This window comes from Schistocerca cancellata, chromosome 3, assembly GCF_023864275.1.
Source record: "Schistocerca cancellata isolate TAMUIC-IGC-003103 chromosome 3, iqSchCanc2.1, whole genome shotgun sequence".
Taxonomy (NCBI): Eukaryota; Metazoa; Arthropoda; class Insecta; order Orthoptera; family Acrididae; genus Schistocerca; species Schistocerca cancellata.
The window spans coordinates 104,638,233-104,662,334 of NC_064628.1; the positions used below are offsets into that span (position 1 = coordinate 104,638,233).

Genomic DNA, 24,102 nt, shown 5'->3' on the forward strand with positions numbered 1-24,102 from the left:
CTACAGCATCATCCGCGAAAAGCCGCATGGAACTTCCGACACTGTCTACTAGGTCATTTATATATATTGTGAAAAGCAACGGTCCCATAATACTCCCCTGTGGCAGGTCAGAGGTTACTTTAACGTCTGTAGACGTCTCTCCATTGAGAACAACATGCTGTGTTCTGTTTGCTAAAAACTCTTCAATGCAGCCACACAGCTGGTCTAATATTCCGTAGGCTCTTACTTTGTTTATCAGGCGACAGTGCGGAACTGTATTGAAGGCCTTCCGGAAGTCAGGGAAAATGGCATCTACCTGGGAGCCTGTATCTGATATTTTCTGGGTCTCATGAAAAAATAAAGCGAGTTGGGTCTCACACGATCGCTGTTTCCGGAACCCATGTTGATTCCTACAGACCAGATACTGGGTTTCCAGAAATGACATGAGCAAAAAACATGTTCTAAAATTCTACAACAGATCTATGTCAGAGATATAGGCCTATAGTTTTGCGCGTCTGCTCGACGACCCTTCTTGAAAACTGGGACTACCTGTGCTCTTTTCCAATCATTTGGAACCTTCCGTTTCTCTAGAGACTTGTGGTACACTGCTGTTAGAAGGAGGGCAAGTTCTTTCTCTTACTCTGTGTATAATCGAATTGGTAACTCGTCAGGTCCAGTGGACTTTCCTCTGTTGAGTGATTTCAGTTGCTTTCTATTCCTTGGACACTTATTTCGATGTCAGCCATTTTTTCGTTCGTGCGAGGATTTAGAGAAGGAACTGCAGTGCGGTCTTCCTCTGTGAAACAGCTTTGGAGAAAGGTGTTTAGTATTTCAGCTTTACGCGTGTCATCCTCTGTTTCAATGCCATCATCATCCCAGAGTGTCTGGATATGCTTTTTCGATCCACTTACTGATTTAACGTAAGACCAGAACTTCCTAGGATTTTCTGTCAAGTCGGTACATAGAATTTTACTTTCGAATTCACTGAACGCTTCACGCATAGCCCTCCTTACGCTAACTTTGACGTCGTTTAGCTTCTGTTTGTCTGAGAGGTTTTGGCTGCGTTTAAACTTGCAGTGAAGCTCTCTTTGCTTTCGTAGTAGTTGGCTAACTTTGTTGTTGAACCACGGTGGGTTTTTCCCGTCCCTCACAGTTTTACTCGGCACGTACCTGTCTAAAGCGAATTTTACGATTGCCTTGAACTTTTTCCATAAACACTCAACATTGTCAGCGTCGCAACTGAAATTTTCGTTTTGATCTGTTAGGTAGTCTGAAATATGCCTCCTATTACTCTTGCTATACAGATAAACCTTCCTCCCTTTTTTTTATAATCTTATTTACTTCCATATTCAGGGATGGTGCAACGGCCTTATGATCACTGATTCCCTGTTCTGCGCTTACAGAGTCGAAAAGTTCGGGTCTGTTTGTTATCAGTAGGTCCAAGATGTTATCTCCACGAGTCGGTTCTCTGTTTAATTGCTCGAGGTAATTTTCGGATAGTGCACTCAGTAAATGTCACTCGATGCTGTGTCCCTACCACCCGTCCTAAACATCTGAGTGTCCCAGTCTATATCTGGTAAATTGAAATCTCCACCTAAGACTATAACATGCTGAGGACATTTATGTGATATGTATTCCAGATTTTCTGTCAGTTGTTCCGTAGAGCCACGTTGTGTGGCACCACATTCTGCAATTATCCTTAATTTATGAGCATGAGTGTATAAGATATATATGGGGTGTGCCTCTTAAGACCCGTCAGGCGCATTTACTCTGGTGTTCCGGCTGATATCTGCAAATTAGTTTCTGCTGTATGTATCTGCAGTCGGTCCAAACAAAGACTGCACGGCACGTCCTTCGTGAGACACCGACCGTCGACGTTACAAACGTATTGATTTTTAAAATGGAATTTTATACGTCCATTCGACAGGGCGGTCCCAAATAAATCTAGAGAGATATTCTTTTTGTCGACATACACATTAACAGGGACAGTAAAACTGGTAGGATAACCAGTAACTCCAGCAGCGGCATCACTGCCCTGGCCCACACTGACTGTTACCGCCAAGCGTGCAGCGCTACTGAGTCCCGTCCGTGCTGGATTGCTGTTTACTCTTCGTGTTGTACTGTCCCTGTTAATGTACGTCGATAAAACAAATATCGGACTAGGCTAATTTGGGACAGCTCTATCGAATGAGCACGTAAAAATCGACTTTCAAAATCATTATATTTGTAACGGAAACCAATCGGACACCCTCTGTCGATAGTTGGGGGTCGCACGAAGGACGTGACGAACAGTATTTGTTTGGACTGACGCCAGCTGCGTACAGCAACACGAATTTTCAGATATCTGCCAAAAGACCGCATAAAATGCGGCTGACGACTCTTAGGAGGGACTACCGGTACATCGGCAGCAGTTTATCTTGCAATATAATGGTTTCACAGCACTTGCCTGCCTAGCGGTTAGAGACTGTTTTCAGGTGTACGGACACCACTGCCCCATCACCGCTATCATCTTTTATGGACACCTACGTATTGTTGGCTCTCGGTAGCGATGAGGCACCGAAACGTGAGTTTTGTGCCAAAGGTGTTCGCCCTAACTTATTCGGTGGCAGAATTTTGTCGCCAAAGCAAACTGGAAAGCGAGGAACTTGAGCTCACCAATAGAAGTTCCAGTCGTCATCTGGTCCCACCTGGAGCCAGCCGCGCTTCTCGAAGTTACTGACCAGCACAGACTTGTCCAAGTCCGTGCAGAAGGTCACACGCTGCTTCTCCGAGGATGGTTGTAGCAATCTGCAGGGCCAAATAGTACACCTATAGACTACGTTCATAACAATATTATTTTTTTTTAGATAGTCCAAGCGTCAATATGTCGTAACTAACACAGACACACACACACACAGAGAGAAAGAGAGTCATACAACTGACATACACCTTAATGAACACACACATATAGGTTTTCAACACCATTTTAATCAAATGAAGAGCAACACTCGGCAAAATGCGTGACATTACAGGAAAATGTACTGCGCGAATGTCCAAAATGATCTTTATAAGGTACCTAGAAGATCTACACTGTAAGCTAAAATTTAACATTACATTATTTTACCATCCGAAAGCATAAATACCTGACATGCTGCACGTTTGATTGTTCTTCTTTCTGCTGCCGACCCCTTCAGGCGAGAGTGAAGGAATATTCAAAACCTAGCGCAGCGCTCATGTCTGGTGGTTTTTGTAGGTCAGTTTGAGTTTTTATGTTAAGCATGATAGACCACAAATGCCCTATATCAAATTGTTCGTCTCTACTTCTCCTATACCACTGTGGTAGTTTGTAAACAGCTATGTCACCGCAGGTATAAAGGGACCGGCATCCGCAAAGTCTCGGCACTTCGCCAGAAGATGATGAGTATGTCACTCGTCGAAACGTCGCAGTTTGAAGACACCGCCACCCGGCTGGAAGCCCGAGAACTCTTCGCCAGCTGTATACGCCGGGAAAGCATACATTCACAGCTATGTCACACTTCGCGCCTTGCTTTGCTTCCAGTCTGCATCTCTCCACGAGACATTAAAGTTGCACTTTTTTCTTTGCTTTTCTCGTCCTATAAAACTCAAAAGCCTTTCTGTCAAACAGAGTCATCAAGAGCCAACATTTGCGAAAGAACACTGTTGCCTCAGTAATAGACTCAGTGCCACAATTGCACCTGGCTGCAGTACATTGCGGGTTTTGAGGCACCTCAGACTGATAATGCAGTCGTCTATATCATTACGAATATCGCTTAATTTATAAATCAGTTTCAGCTTCAATGTCGTGATGCGATCTTCAGCTCTGTGTGCAATCATACTTAACGTTCTGTTCAGTCTCTCAGTGACCATACTGGCACCGAAATGGAAGATATTCCGTCTTCCAAAACTGTTGCACCGGGAAAGACAGTAATACGGACCCCTTTCTTCAATCATCGCTCTGACGCCGAAATGAAAGGTATTGATATAAGTGATCGCGGAATAGAAAAACAGCTACAACTGCTTAGTAGTGAAAAGGCATCTGACCCAGATGAGATCCCCGTAAGCTTCTAAACAGATTATGCGAAAGACTTTGCTCCCCTTCCTGGTCGTTGGAGCAACGAAGTGTATCCAGCGACTAAAAAAAGCGTAGGTCATTCCCGTTCTCAAGAAAGGGCGTAGGACATGTGCGCATAATTATAGGCCTATGTCGTTGACGTCAATCTGTTGTCGTAATATGGGACATGTTTATGCTCACATATTATGAAGTTTTTTGGAAAACGAAAATCTCGTCTACAAAAATCAACATGGATTCTGCAAACAGAGATTTCGCGAAACTCAGCTCGCTCTGTTCCTCAATGAGATCCACGGCGCTGTAGAAACCAGCGCTCAGGGTAATGCCGTGTTCCTTGACTTCAGGAAGGCATCTGACAACAGTCCCGCCCTGCCGTTTAGTGAAAAAAGTACGAGCTTATCGAGTATCGGAGCTCGATAAATCGAAAAGTCATATATGTTTTGGAACATTCGATACATCGGAGTAACTGTCATGATAGACTTCGTACAAACACACTATAGTTCGAAGTCAGCGGCTATCTGAGGTAACATTTACATTGGACCCTATTTCTCTCGATCCGATCCGATGCGAACGGATTATGTGGCCCGATGTTCTTCGTCGTTAGTGCCTACTTTGGATTCGTATTTCTCCCGATCCGATGTATGTCCATCGGGGTCGTTTTTGCGTTGGTTTCTGCCGAAGAAAAACATTCAATAAAGTTAGAAAAAAAAGGTATGGATGTATTACTTTAACGAAGATACAAGGAGTGGGAAAAACTATGGAAACACCGAAGACACGACATAGTACCGTACGCAATACGATGTAGGATTTCCAGTGTATCTCGGAATGGGTAAATACAGGTACTAAATGATTTTCAGGGGAATTTTATGCCATTCGTCCATCACAATAGTGGCGAGTTCAGGTGTGATGATGAAGGTGGATATCGATCACGATACCGTCCTTTCCAAAATAGACCACAAAGTCTCAGTAATATTGAGATTTGTTTTATTTATTTAGCGTATGGCAAGTACAAATCACGTTTATAGAGAAATAAGCTGCTACAATAACTTTATAACGTTGGCACTAAAAAACAAGACATAAAGAATTGAATACGGTTATGTCATGAACAACATATATATAATTACAAATTAACATTTAGGTTTTTAATATATTGAACTGCACTTCGAGTCGCATCCAGGAAGTCCGTTGTTTGACTTGAGTAGGCTCTCAGAGGGCACTCTGCAATGATGTGCCGGATCGTCTGCTTCTCAGCGCCGCAGTCGCACTTTGGGGATGCTGCTCTTCCCCATTTGTGTAGAGAGTCCGCACATCGACCGTGGCCCGTCCTGATCCTGTTGAGGATGGTCCAGGTTTTACGTGGTAAGCCAAAGCCTGGAGGTCTGTTCGACGGTTTCAGTAAGGTGTTTACCTGTGGTGGTGCTGATTCTTCCCATTCCACTTTCCAGCGTTCTTCAAGACAGAAACCATTTTCCTCCAGATCTTTGGCCCTTATAAGAGGTGGATGTCTAGAGCGCAATCTATCTCTGTCAATGCCATTGCTCAAAGCGTGAATCGGAAGTTGCGGGTTGTCTTGTATTTTTTTAAATTCTCTGAGAAGCGCATTTTCTCTTCGTAAGTGAGGTGGCGGTATGTGGCTCAGTACAGGTAGCCAGTGAATGGGGGTTGGTTTTATTGTACCTGAAATAATCCTCATAGTTTGGTTCAGTACTGTGTCCACCATCTTGGTGTGAGCGCTCTTTAGCCAAACAGGGGAACAGTACTCTGCCGCAGAGTAGACAAGTCCCAAAGCAGAGCGACGCAAGGTAGAGGCGGAGGAGCCCCAGCTGGTACCACATAGTTTCTGAATGATATTGTTCCTAGTACGGATTTTTGCAGCAGTGTTTATGAGGTGTTGTTTGTAGCTCAGGGTTCTATCTAATATCACTCCCAGGTATTTTGGATTTTTATTATAAGACAGAATATTGTTATCAAAATATATCTTAAGGCGTCTGTTAACCAATTTATTATTCAGGTGGAAACCCATAGCCTCAGTTTTAGTTGGACTAGGTTGTAGTTTCCATTCACGAAAGTACGTTCCCAACAAGGACAAGTCGCTTGTCAGGACAGTCTCAGTATGCTCCATATCTCGATGTTGTGTAGCTATGGCCCAGTCATCTGCATATCCAAACTTTTCAGATTTAGTATTAGGCATATCGACTATATACATGCTGAAAAGTAGCGGTGACAGGACTGATCCTTGGGGCAAGCCATTATTGAGCTTCATTGTTTTGCTCCTATAATTTCCAAGTATCACCTGGAATGGTCTGTTGCAGAGCATCTCGTTGGTAAGGTTAGCCATTTTCAAACATGGCACGATGCGGAGTAGTTTGTAAATTAGGCCTTGCCTCCATACAGTATCATAAGCCGCTGTCAGGTCTATAAATAGCACGGATGTTTTTTCTTGTCTTTGGAAGCCTGCCTCGATGTAGGAAGTTAGTGAGAGGACTTGATCTGTGCAGCTCCTGTTTGGCCGGAAGCCTGCTTGTTCCACAGGGATACGCTTTAGGATGTCTGGACTTATTCTGTTACATATAAGTCTCTCCAGTAGTTTGTAGATCATGTTAAGAAGGGCAATTGGGCGAGAGCTGTTTGGTTGGTCATTCGGTTTACCTTGTTTCAGTATCGCTATGATTTTTGCTTTCTTAAGGGTATTTGGTATTCTTCCAGTTTCCATCATGCTGGAGAAGAACTGTGCAAGCCATAATTTTGCAAATTTACCGCAGTGAATCAGAAACTCTGGATGAATTCCATCAAAACCTGGGGCTTTCCGTGGCTTGATGTCTCTCAGAGCCAGTGTTATCTCTTCGATTGAGAAGGGCTGCGAGTGTAGTGAATTGTTTCCTACTACAGATTTCAACTTTTTAAGTTCCTTTTTAACTTTTATGGTATGAGCTCGATCCCCTGGAGCTCTAGAGGTTTTACTGATATGCGCCGCAACTGTGTTTGGAGAAATAGAGCTGGTTGGTCGTCGGTTCCTGCTACTGCCACCAAGCTTCCGAAGTAGCGACCACGCCTTCCTGCTTGATTTTGTGAAGTCGATTTCCTCAACAGTCTCTATCCATTTAGTGCGCCTGGCAGCGTCCAGACTGTGCAATAAGTCATCTGCAATCTCCCTATCCCCATGCTCTAGGAACTGTTTATAGAGGCGCTCACTCTCTTCGTTCCACCCCGGCACGTGTTCTTTCCTAAATTCCCGGGGAATGCTGTTCTTAGCTGAGCTGATGACTGCTCCCATAAATCTTTTGTAATTTTTATAAGTTGGAGGTATCCATCCAAGGCGTTTATCAAGTTTTTCTGAGAAATTAGCCCAGTCCGCTTTCCCAAAGTTCCATCTGGGCCGTGGATACGAGGAAATTAGGGGGATAGTAAGGCCTATTTCTATGAGAACCGGACGATGTTGGGAGTGAGGGAAGTTCCCAAGTATTCTGCGGGAGGCTGGTATAGGTTTGTTATTAGTGTCAGCTGTAACAAAGCATAGATCAGGGTGGGTTTCAGTTCCCCATGCAGCTGACTTAAATGTACTTTGGTCTTTGGCGTCAAAGATTAGCTGTGTATTGCAATCTTCAGCTCATTTCACCAAGTCTTCACCATTCTGGTCAGATGTGCGGTATTTCCACAGCTCGTGGTGGCTGTTGAAGTCACCCACATATATTGTGGGGTGAGGCAGGGTTTGTAGAACTTGTGGAGGCCACGAGTGGCCTGGAGGTTTGTAGATGTTGTTTACTGTTAGTTCACCTACTTTTACAGTAACTTCGTGGATATCACATGTGGTAGATGTAGAAATAAGGACTGCATCCTCTATGTCCTTTCTAACGTACGTTGCTGTTCCATAATGCCTGTGATGTGTAGCACCTATCAAGTCATAGCCCGTTATTTTACCTCTTGATCTTAGATGCTCATCGTTTTCTGTATGGGTCTCCTGGATTGCAACTATGTCAATGTTGTACAATGTTAAAATTTTATGCATGTATTGGCATTTGGCTTTACTTATGCCTCCAATATTAAGTTGGCAGACTCGTACGATCGGTCCGAGCTGTCTAATCAAGTTGTCCTCAGAAGGACCTCAGCATTCCGTTTTCTGTGAGTCATCGTGATTTGATTATGACCAGGAGATCGTTTACCGATTGTCTGGTCGCCAGTATGGTGCTAGTTCACTTAGCGTTACCCAGTGTGCACGTGTAGTTTTCAACTACGGACGCGAACTGGCTTTATCTGTGCGAGATCTGTTATCTGTGCGAGATGCGGCAATTTATCCTCGTGCTCACAAAAGCAGCCCTGGACGATGCGAACTGTGTTAATAGGAGCCCTAGCGTCTTGGAAAGCATCATCATCATTGAGGACAAATATTGTACCATGGGACGGATCCGATCAGCCCAGATGGTCACATAATGCTTGGCAGTAGGGTGACCTTACAGTGTGACCATGAGGCCCATGAAATGCCAAGATATGGCTGCCCAAATCTTCACCGAATCCTCGCCACTTATCACTCTCGGGACGTAAACTGACCAGAAGTTGGAAACAGTGTAAAAAAAGACTCATCCGACCGTATAGCTTTCTTGCAACTCTCCACAATCCAGGTTTTATGGCTGTGACACCACGTTCTCCTGTTATGGGCATTTGAGTCACTATTGAGTGTGTTTGAAATTTCAGCTCTCCCTGCAATTTACTGCTTCAGGAGCTCCCTTCGTTTTGTTTTGGTGCTGAATGGGTTTGCAAGGGCGGCATTCAGTTCTGTAGTGACTTTGGCAGTTGATATTCTCTTATTTTTCGTCGCAATCATCATCAATGAACCGTCTGTCACGATCACTAACCAAACACTTTCGTCTACGTTGTGACTTAGCAAATGATGTTTTTCCGCTTTCCTTGCGTGCGGTATAAATCTTCGATACGGTGCCTCTTCACACCAAACACCTTGGCTGCCTTGATTACGGATGCGCACCCCCCCCCCTCCCCCTACACGAGCACCAACGACTTAACCACGTCCGAATTCACTTAGTTCCGACGTAATGCACACAGAACACTGTTCTAAGCACCGCTGACACTTTAAGATATTGCACAAGCGCTGTGTTCGTTCTCAAATACAATAGCGCGTCGTCGGACGTCAGCTAGGATCCGATAGGGAGAAACACAGACTGTCCAATGAAGTGTAACGTAACACTGGGCCATTCCATTTGTATTGTCAGCTGTTTTCGTACTTGTTTCGTCTGTCAACTCTTGGCGACCCTCTTCTGTTCACTCAATAATGCATACTGTACTACATTACGTAAGTCAGTTGTAAAAAGAACCCCAAAGAAGTACACGTGTTAGACTCTTGCAGAAAACCAGCACGTTATTGAGACCATGGAATGTGGAGTAAAATAAGTGACGTAGTGAAAACCATGGGGAGTCCGCCATCTACGCTGTCGACAACCTGGATTGGACTGCTGGAAATATTGTAGGCTGGGGCGCACGAGTGTTACTAAGCAGTCTCCTTTGTATACTGACTGCACTTCCCTAGTATTCTACCAATGAAGAGAACTCTGCCATGCGACTGAGCCTATGTGACCATTCCATTCTATATCTGTACAAATTGTTACACTCAGCTGTGAGACTCACTAAAATTGTAGTCATCTCGTTTTGTGATACGCAAAATTTTTACATTTCTAAACATTTTAAGCAAGGTGCCGATCTTTGAAATTTTATAAAGATCTGACAGACGATTTCTGCAGATTTTTTTCACACAGCAGGCTAGTTGATTATACGCTGTTCATAACTGCATAAGCCTGAGGCTAGTATTAATATTGCCTGCAACATCATTAGCTTACAGCATCAATAGCAACAGTCCCAACATCCTGTGGCACAAATGAAGTTGTATTGTATTGTACGTTAACCGGGGACCTAGAAACGACGGAGAGGCTCCGTCCCCGCCGCAGCCGCAGTGGTCCACAACCCCATGACGACTACCGCAGTCCACTTCACCCCTCCTCCGCCCCACACCGAACGACTCTTTCAGGGTTATTGTGCGGTTCGGCCCCCAGTGGACACCCTAGGGAACGTCTCACACCAGACGAGTGTAACCCCTATGTTTGCGTGGTAGAGTAATGGTGGTGTACGCGTACGTGGAGAACTTGTTTGCGCAGAAATACATAATGTAGCTGAGGCGGAATGAGGGGCACCAGCCCGCATTCGCCGAGGCAGATGGAAAACCGCCTAAAAACCATCCACAGACTTGCCGGCTCACCAGACCTCGACACAACTCCGCCGGGCGGATTCGTGCCGGGGACCAGGCGCTCCTTCCCACTCCGGAAAGTCGTGCGTTAGACGGCACGGCTAACCGGGCGGGCACAAATGAAGTTACTTCGACATGTCGGTGAATCTGCATGCTATAAAACAACCAGCCTCCTCCTCACTAATAAATCCTCAATCTAGTTAGAAATCTAGCTTGATACCTCACACTTTAGATAGTAAGTCATGCATGATACTCGGTCCAAGTCAAGATACACTGCATTTACCTGACTGCCTTAATCCAAGGCTTTCAGGATATCATATGAGAAAAGTGCAAGTTGGGTTTTACGTGACCGGAATCCTTGCTTGTGGCACGGAGGTGGTATTCTGCTCCAGATACCTCACTGCATTTTATCTCGCAATATATTTTAAGATCCTAAAACAAATGGATAGAAAGGATACTGGATGGTAGTTTTTGGATAATTTCTGCTGCTTCTCTTGTAGACGGTTGAGATCCACTGTTTCTTCCAACCAATGGGCACAGTTTTTCTCTTCTGTAAAGGAGCCAGCCGGCATAGCAAACAGGCAGTTTACAAATTGGGAATGATGAGCAACGAGACTGAATTATCATTTCGTCAGGGACTCATTGATTTTGAAACAGCTTCTGATTTTCAACAAAAACTATAAGGCTCTGATTCAGCCAATGTTAGAAGAGGATACACGCTTAGGCTGCAGGTTCATGTAGTGTTCATCGTAACAGTGGGAAATTTATACTGTTAAAAAGAAACGACAGCAGATACTGCGAAGCGAAAACTGTCAGATTTTCCAGAAGTAAATTAAACTAAACCTTTGTACAGCAGGAACAACATTTTAAGAGAAATCGTTTTTCTGTTCCACGATTACCTCCCTACCACTGTCATCTAAATCTATTAGAATTGAACTCACACGCAATTAAATAAAAATATCGTCAAGATACATATAGCACAAAATGTTTCACGATTCCTAATTACAGCTTTCTTTAGCTGATAAATTTTTGATAAGGAACCGATATCCGGAGATATACTACAACGGGTGATACAAAAAGAAAGAACAGATTCCAGGTCCGCATCTCGTAGTCGTGCGGTAGCGTTCTCGTTTCCCACGCACGGGTTCCCGGGTTCGATTCCCGGCGGGGTCAGGAATTTTCTCTGCCTCGTGATGACTGGGTGTTATGTGCTGTCCTTAGGTTAGTTAGGTTTAAGTAGTTCTAAGTTCTAGGGGACTGATGACCATAGATGTTAAGTCCCATAGTGCTCAGAGCCATTTGAACCATTTTTTTTGAACAGATTCCAGATTTTTATTAGAGATAAACACGCGCATGTCACTGGACAGAGGAAGGGTCCAAGTTTTGACACACCTGCGCTGTTGACTTTCTGGCGACTACACCACAAGAGAAATCATTTTCGTGTGTTGGAATCTGGGAGAAGTCAATCCACTGTTAGAGTACAACGTGCGTTCCGCCATCGATTCAGGAAGGAGCCGCCTCTGCACAAGCAGATTTATGCCTGGCATACAAAATTCTTGGGAGTTTGTTGCAGGTGCAAAGGGAAGAGAACTGGTCGACCACGCACGTCTTTTGGAAATGTCGAGCGTATCCGAGATGCGTTCACACGGAGCCAGTGGAAGTCTACAAGACGAGCAGGCCAGAAACTTAAAACTTCCTCAAACGACTGTACGGCGTGTTCTGAAACGACGCCTGCATATGAAGTCTTACAAGTTGCAGTTACTGCACAGTAAGCCGCTGTAATATAAGAATTTGGGGGTCACAAAATTCCGGCTTTTTTGCGGAGGAAACTGTGACAGGAATGTCATACCTGGGCATGTTGCAAAATTGGTTGTTTCCTCAACTTCACGAAGATTACAACAATTTATTTTTATATATATGTCATCACCCTCCTCGTTTCAACTTGCGGGACGGGGCGGCGTTTTCTTAACACCACCATCCCACAACATTGGATTCGAAGATCTTGTTCATTGATTTTCGACTCCCTGGTCACCAGACCTCAAACCTTGCGACTTTTTTTTCTGTGGAGTACGTAAAAGGCAGAGTCGTTGTGCCATGAACAGCGTGGATAAGAAATCCTCGTACTCCCTAGCTAACTGATTTCATTTGCATTAATAGAAGTAGTTACGTACGTACTGAATGCCCAGTATATTGGTATGTTCCCCATCATGCTATAAACACATTTCCATGCGCTCCATGTTCGTCTTGACATTTTTTTGAGCATGTTCGATTTTATAGTGCGAAATCTATCCTTAACAGCATTGCTCAGTTCTTCGTTTGTAGCATACATGCGCATTAACGAGAGTTGTCAAGTGTGGTGATGTCAGGACTTCCTTGTGGTCATTTAAAGGAAACTGGTGTTTTTTTTATGAACCACGACCTGCCCACCGTCCTGGCAATCGTTCATTTAGGGGTAGTGAGGAGACGTCCGTCTCGCTGCAGCCACATATTCTGCGAGGCCCCTTTCCTCAAGCTGAGGTATTAAGCATGTTTACAGCACGTGTAAATAACTTGCGCCATTCACAATCTCTTCAGAAATGTAATGAAATGATCGTACGGAACTGTTGGCCGGGAGACCCCCATGCGGGGTGTTCGGTCGCCGGAATTGCAAGTCCTTTTTAGCTGACGCCACTTCGGCGACTTGCGAGTCAATGATAATGAAAGACACACAACATCCAGTCACCCCGAGGCAGAAAAAAATCCCTGACCCCGCCGTGAATCGAACCTGGGACCCCGCGCACGGTAAGCGAGAACGCTAACACAAGACCACGAGCCGCTGACTCTTGAGAAAAGTAAGAGTCCAAGCAGTTGTTGTGATGTCATTGCTGCCTATCATTATATGAGGCGGTTTCCTTTCTATCTCGATTGTGTAGTGAAGATTCTCTTTGGCTCAAGCGAAATATTTCTAGCACGTGAGCTGAGATAAATGCCATATTCATCTGAAAACATAGCCTTGGCTTACGGCATTTGGAAAATGAGTAAACAAAGAACGACATGCTAAAACGCGCTCACTCCGGGCCTATATCCGATAATTCCTTTACGGGCGTCGGTCGAAAAAGTGTGACCTTAAGGGTTTTTTTGTGATTTTGCGTTGTTGTCCTCGGTTAAGCAAGTTCCGAAGCGCGTTTCTTTCCTGGAATGCCCTCACAACCTGTTTCTGTGTGTCTGCCCTTTATGTTGTTCGCACACCCACACGCTTGTCACTAAGCGTTCACATCTGCCATGGTTACAAATTAAAACTCGACTGGGAAAACACATAAACTTGAATTCCAACAATAAGTGGCCTGTTCAAAAAATTCCAGAATATTCGTAATTTCGCACCAATGTGTTGTAGCGAAACGCGGTTGCAATTCCTGCAGATGCTTATGTTTACGAGTAATGCGTACCTGCACGAGGTTTCATTGTCGTGTGTCTGTCAGTTATTGTCCAGTGGTGTTTTGAGTAGAACGTTGTGTTGCACTGTTTGCAAATTCGAGTTAGAGGAGCAACGCGTCTGCATTAAATGTTGCGTGAAACTCGGGAAAATCTTCACACAGAGGCATCAAATGATGCAGGAAGCCTGCGGTGATGAGTGCTTAAGCCATGCTCGGTGTCACGAAGGGTTGACACGGTATAAAAATTAGCGGGCGGAAGTTAAGGTTATTCTCGTTCAGGACGGCGTTCGATGTCTACCGACGACGCTCATGTCAGAAAAGTCAACGAAATTGTGCGTGCCAATCGAAGACCGACTGTCCGAGAAATTGCAGAAGAACGTAACATTTCAATTGGATCATGTAATGAATTCCTGACAAAACTTCTTGGAATGCATCGAGTTGCTTCCAAGTTCGTCCCATGGCTCATGAGTCAAGACCAGAAATACTTTCGCCGCACAATCTGTGAAGAGCTTTCGAATCGCGCGAATAAGAACGAGATTTTCCCTAAGAGAATCAAAACTTTGTATGAGACGTGGGTCTACTGTTATGATGTTGAGACCAAGGCTCAATCTTCACAATGGGTCAGGAAGAGTCTCCAAAAAAAGCTCGTCAGGTCAGGTCAAATGTCAAAGCCATGCTGATGCTTTTCTTTCACTTTGAGGGCTTATTTAATCATGAACTCGAGCCACTAGGACAAACTGTTAATAGATCGTGCTATCGGGAGGTGTTGCGATGCCTGTGAGAAAATATGAGAAGGAAACGGTCTGAAATGTGGCGAGACAATTCACGGCTCTTGCATCACGATGTCGCACCCGCACATTCATCCCAGTAGGTGCGCTGACTATTTCGCAGAAAGCGAAATAACTGTGCTGCCTCATTGTCTGTGCTCCCCAAACCTAGCCCCCTACGGGCTTTTTTTTTATTTCCAAATTTGAAAACCCTGTTGAAAGGACGAAGATTTTCAAAGATAGACGGGATAAAAGAAAATTCGCAGACGGCGCTTCGCGCGATCCAGCAAGAGGCGTAACAAGACTGCTTCCGGAAGTGAAAACGGCGTTGAGAGCGATGTATCAATTCTGGAGGTGAGTATTTCGAAGGAGACCATGCACAATAAGTAAATGCTAAGCGCAGAATAATTTTGTCGACGAAGTTCCGGAATTTTTTGAACAGACTTCGTGGATAAGAGGTAACATACACTCCTGGAAATTGAAATAAGAACACCGTGAATTCATTGTCCCAGGAAGGGGAAACTTTATTGACACATTCCTGGGGTCAGATACATCACATGATCACACTGACAGAACCACAGGCACATAGACACAGGCAACAGAGCATGCACAATGTCGGCACTAGTACAGTGTATATCCACCTTTCGCAGCAATGCAGGCTGCTATTCTCCCATGGAGACGATCGTAGAGATGCTGGATGTAGTCCTGTGGAACGGCTTGCCATGCCATTTCCACCTGGCGCCTCAGTTGGACCAGCGTTCGTGCTGGACGTGCAGACCGCGTGAGACGACGCTTCAACCAGTCCCAAACATGCTCAATGGGGGACAGATCCGGAGATCTTGCTAGCCAGGGTAGTTGACTTACACCTTCTAGAGCACGTTGGGTGGCACGGGATACATGCAGACGTGCATTGTCCTGTTGGAACAACAAGTTCCCTTGCTGGTCTAGGAATGGTAGAACGATGGGTTCGATGACGGTTTGGATGTACCGTGCACTATTCAGTGTCCCCTCGACGATCACCAGTGGTGTACGGCCAGTGTAGGAGATCGCTCCCCACACCATGATGCCGGGTGTTGGCCCTGTGTGCCTCGGTCGTATGCAGTCCTGATTGTGGCGCTCACCTGCACGGCGCCAAACACGCATACGACCATCATTGGCACCAAGGCAGAAGCGACTCTCATCGCTGAAGACGACACGTCTCCATTCGTCCCTCCATTCACGCCTGTCGCGACACCACTGGAGGCGGGCTGCACGATGTTGGGGCGTGAGCGGAAGACGGCCTAACGGTGTGCGGGACCGTAGCCCAGCTTCATGGAGACGGTTGCGAATGGTCCTCGCCGATACCCCAGGAGCAACAGTGTCCCTAATTTGCTGGGAAGTGGCGGTGCGGTCCCCTACGGCACTGCGTAGGATCCTACGGTCTTGGCGTGCATCCGTGCGTCGCTGCGGTCCGGTCCCAGGTCGACGGGCACGTGCACCTTCCGCCGACTACTGGCGACAACATCGATGTACTGTGGAGACCTCACGCCCCACGTGTTCGGCGGTACGTCCACCCGGCCTCCCGCATGTCCACTATACGCCCTTGCTCAAAGTCCGTCAACTGCACATACGGTTCACGTCCACGCTGTCGCGGCATGCTACCAGTGTTAAAGACTGCGATGGAGCTCCGTATGCCGCGGCAAACTGGCTGACACTGACGGCGGCTGTGCACAAATGCTGCGCAGCTAGCGCCATTCGACGGTCAACACCGCGGTTCCTGTTGTGTCCGCTGTGCCGTGCGTGTGATCATTGCTTGTACAGCCCTCTCGCAGTGTCCGGAGCAAGTATGGTGGGTCTGACACACCGGTGTCAATGTGTTCTTTTTTTCCATTTCCAGGAGTGTATATACCAACCTGCATCTGATATTAAACAGGGGTCTAAGGACTTCCCGCCCACCCTGTACTGTAGCTACTTTCCAAGAAGAGTAAAATCGATTTGTTGAAGCTGATGACAAAGCTACATAACGCATGTGTCCAGATCGTTTTCAGGATAGCGTCAGACTGACGCATATCTTTTCGTCCGACTACAACACCACCTGCAAGAGACTGGTACTTTCCGCATCGCTTTTTTTTTTTTTTTTTTTTTTTTTTTTTTTTTTTTTTTTTTAATGGACTTGTAGTCCGGGGTGATAGGTTACAATACAGCATCACCGGTCTATTGCGGTCAGTCTGTAACGTATCTTTTCGTCCGACTGCAACAACAGCTGCGAGAGACTGGTACGTTCGTAACTACTATGGCGCTCCGCTGACGCAGATCACGGTTTGTGGATGGAAGAATGCGACGCAGATACACCATGTGCAACGAAGAGCACGGACGCCGAGTGGATCAGCTCCTACAAAGCATTACGGATCAGAGGTCATTGTCTCCGCTGAGTTGCGTACCGAGGAGCGGGAGATTCCAAAGTGCTCCGGTCTCCAAATTCATTTTACAGCCAAACGGCACGTTTCCGTACATGGGTTCCTTACTAAACCCTTATGTACTAAGTACCCTTTTAGTGATGGGTGCATCGTTGTTTTATAGGAAGTAATTGCAGAAAACTGAACGGAAGGGTTTGCACGCGTCAGAAACATTGTAACGGGTAGTGGCACCGTGATGCTTTAATTGACATGAAAAGGACTTGAAAAGGTTGTAACACATTACATAAAATCACAATTTCAAGACAGAATATTCGCTACAGAATTTACGACTGGGAACAGTATTCAATAAGAAGCATTATTAATAAGGTCTTAAGATTTACATATAATGTGCGACATGTACGCCTTTATTCCCACAGTGTCAATAATTTTTGAAATAGGGAGTACCTGCAGTCTCCCTCCTCCTCCTCGGCAACCAACAAACGTCAGCACGCGTTCGCTGGCAGTAATGCTGCTTCATTCAAATTATAAAATTATGTTTGTAACTGCAACATATTTGTACATTTTCAGGACATAATATAAACCACAGCTGATTGGCTTTCGTGGTACTACTTGAAGCTAAGAAAAACTAAAGGGAGTTGCTTTGGCGTGTTCGATCCAAATTGAAACCAAACGTCTTTTTTTATATCTTTGATTATTGCAGGTAACTTTGTTTTGATGGTTTTCAAATTTGCCTACACCGTATGAAATACGCACGGGAACAGTATAATTTAAAAGTATAATTTACAGTATAATTTAACTCCGGATAGAAACCTAGTTAAAGCTGACAATACCTCATGGGTACTTAGGTCTGATTATTGTTCAAATTTTTGAGACACCTAATATTGACATCGACAAAAATTTAAACTTCCTGTCTTGGACATCAATGATGTTTCTTAGGTTGGTGTAGTTTAATTACAACGTAAAATTTATGTAAATCAACCTAATATTTTCTACATTAAACAGATTAAAATGAGAGTGTTGTCTACTTGCCCTATTCTGTCACGGTGAATGTCGATTTCCGTCACTTGAAGAATTAATGTAATATTAAAATAACAGATGGAAATAACAAATTATTATTGCAGATTGGTTGATAGACTCTTGCTTAGAAGGACAAAAAATTTCAGAGTCCAGTTGGGCCTAATTGCATGGAATTTTTATGCTATATTGCCACAGATGGATTCTCTGTTCTGTCTGAGATCCATTCCGTTGCAAGTCTACATTTACTTATTTACACAACGCTAATAACATTACTACAGTTTTATTTTCGTAAAATTACACAGATGGGGAAAAAATTTAACACCGTTAAGTGCTGTGTTTCGAGGCCCAGGGTAATAATATTAGCATACTGAGGGGTTGTAGTATAAGTGATTCATTTAAAACAGTCATTGGAGATCGTATGGTGCTCTGTGCACCCTCTGTTTTGACTCTGCAGGCAGTAATTACACTGTTCTACAAAAAAAAAACCTTTTTTTCTATTTCTGATAAAAATATTGTGATCCTAGTTGTATTTTGAGTGCTGAATTGAAAACTGTTTTTGGTTTTTTTCTGTCAGGGATAGTTTATCAGTAATCGCTATTTTATTTCTCTTTTCAGTTTCTGATATAGTGCAGCAAACGTGAGGTGAAATTCGACAAACAAATGCGCGTCTTTATGATGTTATTAGTTCATCACAATAATGGAGGGTGGGATCTAACATATAACACAGTAACCTTTGTGTATACACTTTGAAGCATTTATTTGACATGAGAAATTACAGAAAATTGACAAACAATGAGCCACTGCCTTGTAATGCACATCACTTTTTTCTCTTGTATTGTGGATCTTTCTTCTCTGAAATGATATTCCAGCAATAATCTGCTAACATAGAAGGTACCAACTTCCCTTCATAGCGCCTTTCTATGGTAGAAATGGGATCTTTCCCCACGTTCATCCGATACGTCACTACAACTCTCTGTGAAGTAGTCCAGATGAGAGTCCATCATATGTACCTTCAAAGACATATTGCACCCCAAATCCAGATATGCTTTGGTCATATCTTTCACCATTGCTTTGTAGTTAGTAGCTCTTCTTCTTCCGAGGAAGTTTTCCGACACCATCTTGAAACAGTCCCATGCGGTTTTTTCTTTATCAGTTAAACATACTTCCGAATTTGGATCTTTCTGCAGCTCCCTGATTTGTGGGCCCACAAACACACCTTCCTTTATTTTTGCAGCTGAAAGATGGAGGAATTTGGTAGCTAGATATGCAAACCCACAGCCTGTTGGATCCACGGCCTTCACGAATTGTTTCATCAGGCCAAGTTTGATGTGAAGCGGTGGAAGTAGTATATATTCAGGAGTTACCAGACTTTCACGTTGTACATTCTTTTCGCCAACTTTCCATCTTCGCCTAGGCCATTTCTTTTTCACATAGTGAGAATTTCGGTCTCGACTATCCCACTCGCAAAGAAAACTGGCATACTTTGTGTAGCCTTGTTGCATTCCCAGTACCATAGCAATTACCTTGAAATCTGCACATATTTTCCATTTGTGTTCATTGTATTTTAATGAATTTAGCATCCTTTGTACGAATTCGTAATTCTCTTTTGTCAAACTAGTGTAAGATACTGGAACAGAGGGTATTTTATTTCCGTTATGGAGCAAAACACCCTTCAGACTTGTTTTCGATGCATCTATGAAAAGTCTCCACTCCTGTGAAATATAAGTGAAGTTCAGCAGTTTCATCAGGCCAGCAACGTCATTGCAAAATGTCTGTGCTTCGTCAGTTTAAAAATAAGAAATAAAGGCATGTTCTCTGTGCCTGAACATACTGGAGGAGGATATTAGTGTTTAACGTCCCGTCAACAACGAGGTCATTGGAGACGGAGCGCAAGCTCGGGTGAGGGGAAGATGGGGAAGGAAATCGGCCGCGCCCTTTCAAAGGAACCATCCCGGCATTTGCCTGAAGCGATTTAGGGAAATCACGGAAAACCTAAATCAGGATGGCCAGAGACGGGATTGAACCGACGTCCTCACGAATGCGAGTCCAGTGTGCTAACCACTGCGCCACCTCGCTCGGTCCTGAACACACTGATTTTAGTACTTTGGTGCAGTAGATTATACTCTTGTAATCTTGAACCAAGCAGCTGCACCTTTTGTTTACTTAGTCCTAGATCAAGTACTAAATCATTTAAATCTGCCTGTGTTAACAAATGTGGCGATGACTCACTTGTGCAGTGATATAAAGCATCATTATCTGTGATTTCTTCAGTACTTTCACTGTCACTCGGAATTTGACCTCGAGCTCTTGAAGGTACTGGAAGGTTGTCGGAATGCTGCACTGGCATTCTCGCTGAAGGCAGATCTGGGTAAACAATGTGCCTCTTCGACTTTTTGTTTGTAAAACCCTGAATTTCTGTTAGACAGAAATAACAATCAGTAACATGGCCCTTAGGCTCCCTCCACACCATGGGAACAGCAAACAATGCCACATTCTCTTTACCTTTCCACCACTGAATTAGTTGGCAGTAACACGTAGCACAACAGAAATTTGGTGCCCATTCTTTATCTTGGTCTCCTACCTCTACTCCAAAGTAATGTTTGTATGCTTTCTTTATGACTGAAGAAATTTTCTTCCCATTTCTGGCAAAAGTGAACTTCCCACAGATGTAGCAGAAGTTGTCCGGCTTATATCGACATCCACGATGACGTGGCATTTCTGCAAATTTAAAAATACCACTTTGGTAATACACCTGTATTAAATTAATAGTAGGGATCTAGAGGAACACTAATGTGTAAAAACAAGCAGTTGTTTTACCTTCAGCACCAGGCTCAATCAGTTTACACACAGGAACTAAAACATTCAACCGTGCTCGGAAATATGACAGACAGTGACTTGTCAGCCAAAACACCCACTCGTTAAGACTGACACAAATTGCGGCTAACACCACTGTTGTAAACTCGATGCACCTGCGCCTATAGGAGGCGTGAAGCTTTACTGCCGAGGCAGCGACCGGCTGTCGCCGTTCGAGTTAATGAGATGTTTCAGGTGGTCTTAATGACATAGGTGTGGCGGGGGATAACCGAATTATGTCTGATTCTTCCCACCTGCTGTTGCACAAGAAATTATCACGTTCTATCGCTACTGGATGTAGCAACATACCCGTATTTCTCTATAACGTCTGTGTTTGCCATGAATTGTGATTATATATATACATATTATATAAAAAGTATCCCTGACAACAATATTTTGTTTACATATTTGAATTTTCCACGGTAAAATGGTCTAGAAGCACATACTTTAATATCAGAAATAGAACCCATGTCGAACAGTGTTATCAGTATTTTGAGGTGAGCAGTGTGTGCAGCATTCATTTCAGGATACAACCGCCACACTGGTGAGTACATACTCATGATGAACAATTTCAGCCATCTGAACGCAATCGCTTTGTGGTTTGTGGGAAGCTGGATGGACGTATAGATGGATTGCTGCAGGTGTTGGGCACCACGTATCGGTGGTGTGTCAAAGATTCAGCAGTGGTCTGTGGAGCATTCCCACCCCCGTAAACAAGGTCCTGGACGCCCACGTAGTACAGACGCGAGTCAAGATGGACATATTGTGCGAGCAACGGCGGCCGATGGATCATTATCCAGGGAAGAAATCCGGGCCGTGCAGCTCCTGCCATCTCATCAAGGAACATTGGGAACAGTCTGCTGACAGCAGGACTGAGATCACATGTGTTTCTGGCCAGGCTGCCCCTCACACCACGACTTCGCCAAGCACGAATACTCTGGCGTCGTGGGATGGCACTATTTTGTCTTCAGTGATGAGTGTAGGTTCGGTCTGTATGGAACTGATGGACGTACAGATGTACCGTGTTGACCTGGTGAGTGGCCTACTCTGGAGTGCATTCGTCCATGACCCACGGTTCCCACCCCAGGCTTTATTGTCTCGGGTGGGGGCACCATTTACAACTCGTAGTCACATTTGGTGTTTCTACAGGATAAGGTAACCACTGTCCAGTACACTGCAAGGAAGGTGACGTGCTTCTTTAGCAGGGCACATCCACATGTGGCTGCTGCGATGCTGCATCTTCTTCGTCATGTACAACAACTGCACTGGCCAGCAAGAGCGCCAGACCTCTCGCCAATTGGATACGTATGGTACTTGATGAAGTGGGGAATTACTCGTCCTCCAGAGCGTGCAACGAAAGAAGCAAGACGCTTGGGACATTCTATCGTGTCGTTTGCAAGCGAGATACAACACTGAGTTGCCGCCAGAAGGGAGTACACCGTGTAAGAGGTCCACGACTAAGGAATTTGTTGCTAGCGCATTCGAGCAGGTGTAATTTCGATAGATTGCTCACGCGCTGCCTGCGATATGTAAGCTATAGGAGAATCTCAGACCAGAGAGCAGTGTTGTCAGCAGTAGGAACGGTATAGCGCTGGCCGCAGTAGCCGAGCGGTTCTAGGCGCTTCAGTCTGGAACCGCGCGACCGCTACGGTCACAGGATCGAATCCTGCCTCGGGCATGGATGTGTGTGATGTCCTCAGGTTAGTTAGGTTTAATTAGTTCTACGTTGCCGGCCGGAATGGCCGAGCGGTTTTAGGCGCTACAGTCTGGAACCGCGCGTCCGCTACGGTCGCAGATTCGAATCCTGCCTCGGGCATGGATGTGTGTGATGTCCTTAGGTTAGTTAGGTTTAAGTAGTTCTAAGTTCTAGGGGACTGATGACCTGAGAAGTTAAGGCCCATAGTGCTCAGAGCCATTTGAACCATTTTGAACTGTGTAGCAATTGTAGTAGTAGTAGTAGCGAGCGGTCGTGTGTGTGGAGTTGGCTGGGCCGGTCGTGGGGAGCGATGGTGGAGCCTGAGCGTTGTAGTATAAGGTAAATGCAGGCTCGCGCATATGTACTATTGTAATATCAAGTCCCATGTAAATGTTTTTCAAAAAATCTCTTAATAATAATCTTTCTTATAAAAATTAACTTTTGACAATCATTCATCTCAATTTAAAGAATTTACTAATTTCTCCAATCCATGGTCATCCCGATTATTGTAAAGAAAAATCAGTTGTTTCTGTTTATACATGACAAATCTATCGGCCAGCATTGCACTGGGCTGTGCCAGAAAAATTTCTTATAGGAGCAGATATATACGCGTTATCCGGCGACCTTATTGAGGTAAGAATTTTCAATTTATTCAGTATGATCTTTCAGGGCCATGACGCAGCACTGCTGACGTCCAAAATTTACCAGTTTAAATTCACAGCCAGTTAATTATTGAAAGATTATGTAAGTGAGCCACAATTTTATTGAGAGATTAGTCACGTTATTATTCTGAGGTTACGGAATTTATCTGTTGGTAGGTTACGCTAAATGTGAATGATATATAATTTATTTTATCTGTGGGAGGTTACAACCGTATATCGACGTTTTTCACTTGGTCTGAATTTATCAAGATGAACTACCTGTAACATCTCTTGTTAATAAAATGACCTTGTCCTTAATGGTATTGCAATTTTTCTCCGGCAGTTTACATATTTAGGCCTATACCATTTTACGACCACAGAAAGAGAGTTCGTGTTACAGTACAGACTTAATTCTGAAATGTGAAATATTTTATACAAATGTCATAGTCCGTCACAAGTAATGCACAATTTCAAGTTGTGCAACACAGCTTTGTTTCAACAGCCATTAGCGGGGATTACAGCAAAGACTAAATCCGTTGAGAGTGACGACGAAAACGTGAAAAGCATTAAGTGAATCCAAACTACTTATCGGAATTAAAAACCTACAGAATATGACGAAAGCATTAACGATCCAACTTCATCAATGTTTTCTATGGCTGTGTGTGTTTAGTGTACACTGCTGGGCAGCGCTGGGCGCATGACCTTGAGTGGGACTTAGCCGCTGAGCGAGGCAGCCGCGCGACACGGTGCCTAAAGTCTATTCACCGAGAGCTGGGACGAAACATAAACAGTGTCACGTGAGCGACTACGCTCGTTTCCAGAGAAAGCATTCGGTGTTCACGTGATACGTAGGGGTGTGGAAAATCCTTGGCGCACGCTTTGCAGCTGGCGGCGTTCGGCTGGCTGCCGAGCTGTCACAGCGGACTGTGATAAACCTAGGCAACAATGTACGAAATACATTTAACAACAATGTTAAAATAATGTTAAACTGAGTTCATTCTGTCGAAGCAGATTTATTTTCATT

General features: G+C 44.5%; 1 protein-coding gene across 1 annotated transcript in view; it reads right to left on the minus strand.

Annotated features, from left to right (window-relative positions):
• LOC126176142 (polyglutamylase complex subunit TTLL1) overlaps positions 1–24,102 on the minus strand; it is a gene marked incomplete at its 3' end in the record, with an annotated part of 265,578 nt that overhangs the window by 223,858 nt on the left and 17,618 nt on the right. Inside the window, exon 2 of the mRNA XM_049923281.1 lies at positions 2,635–2,766. Coding sequence (XP_049779238.1) covers positions 2,635–2,766 — 132 coding nt within the window. The remainder of the gene's footprint in view (positions 1–2,634; positions 2,767–24,102) is intronic.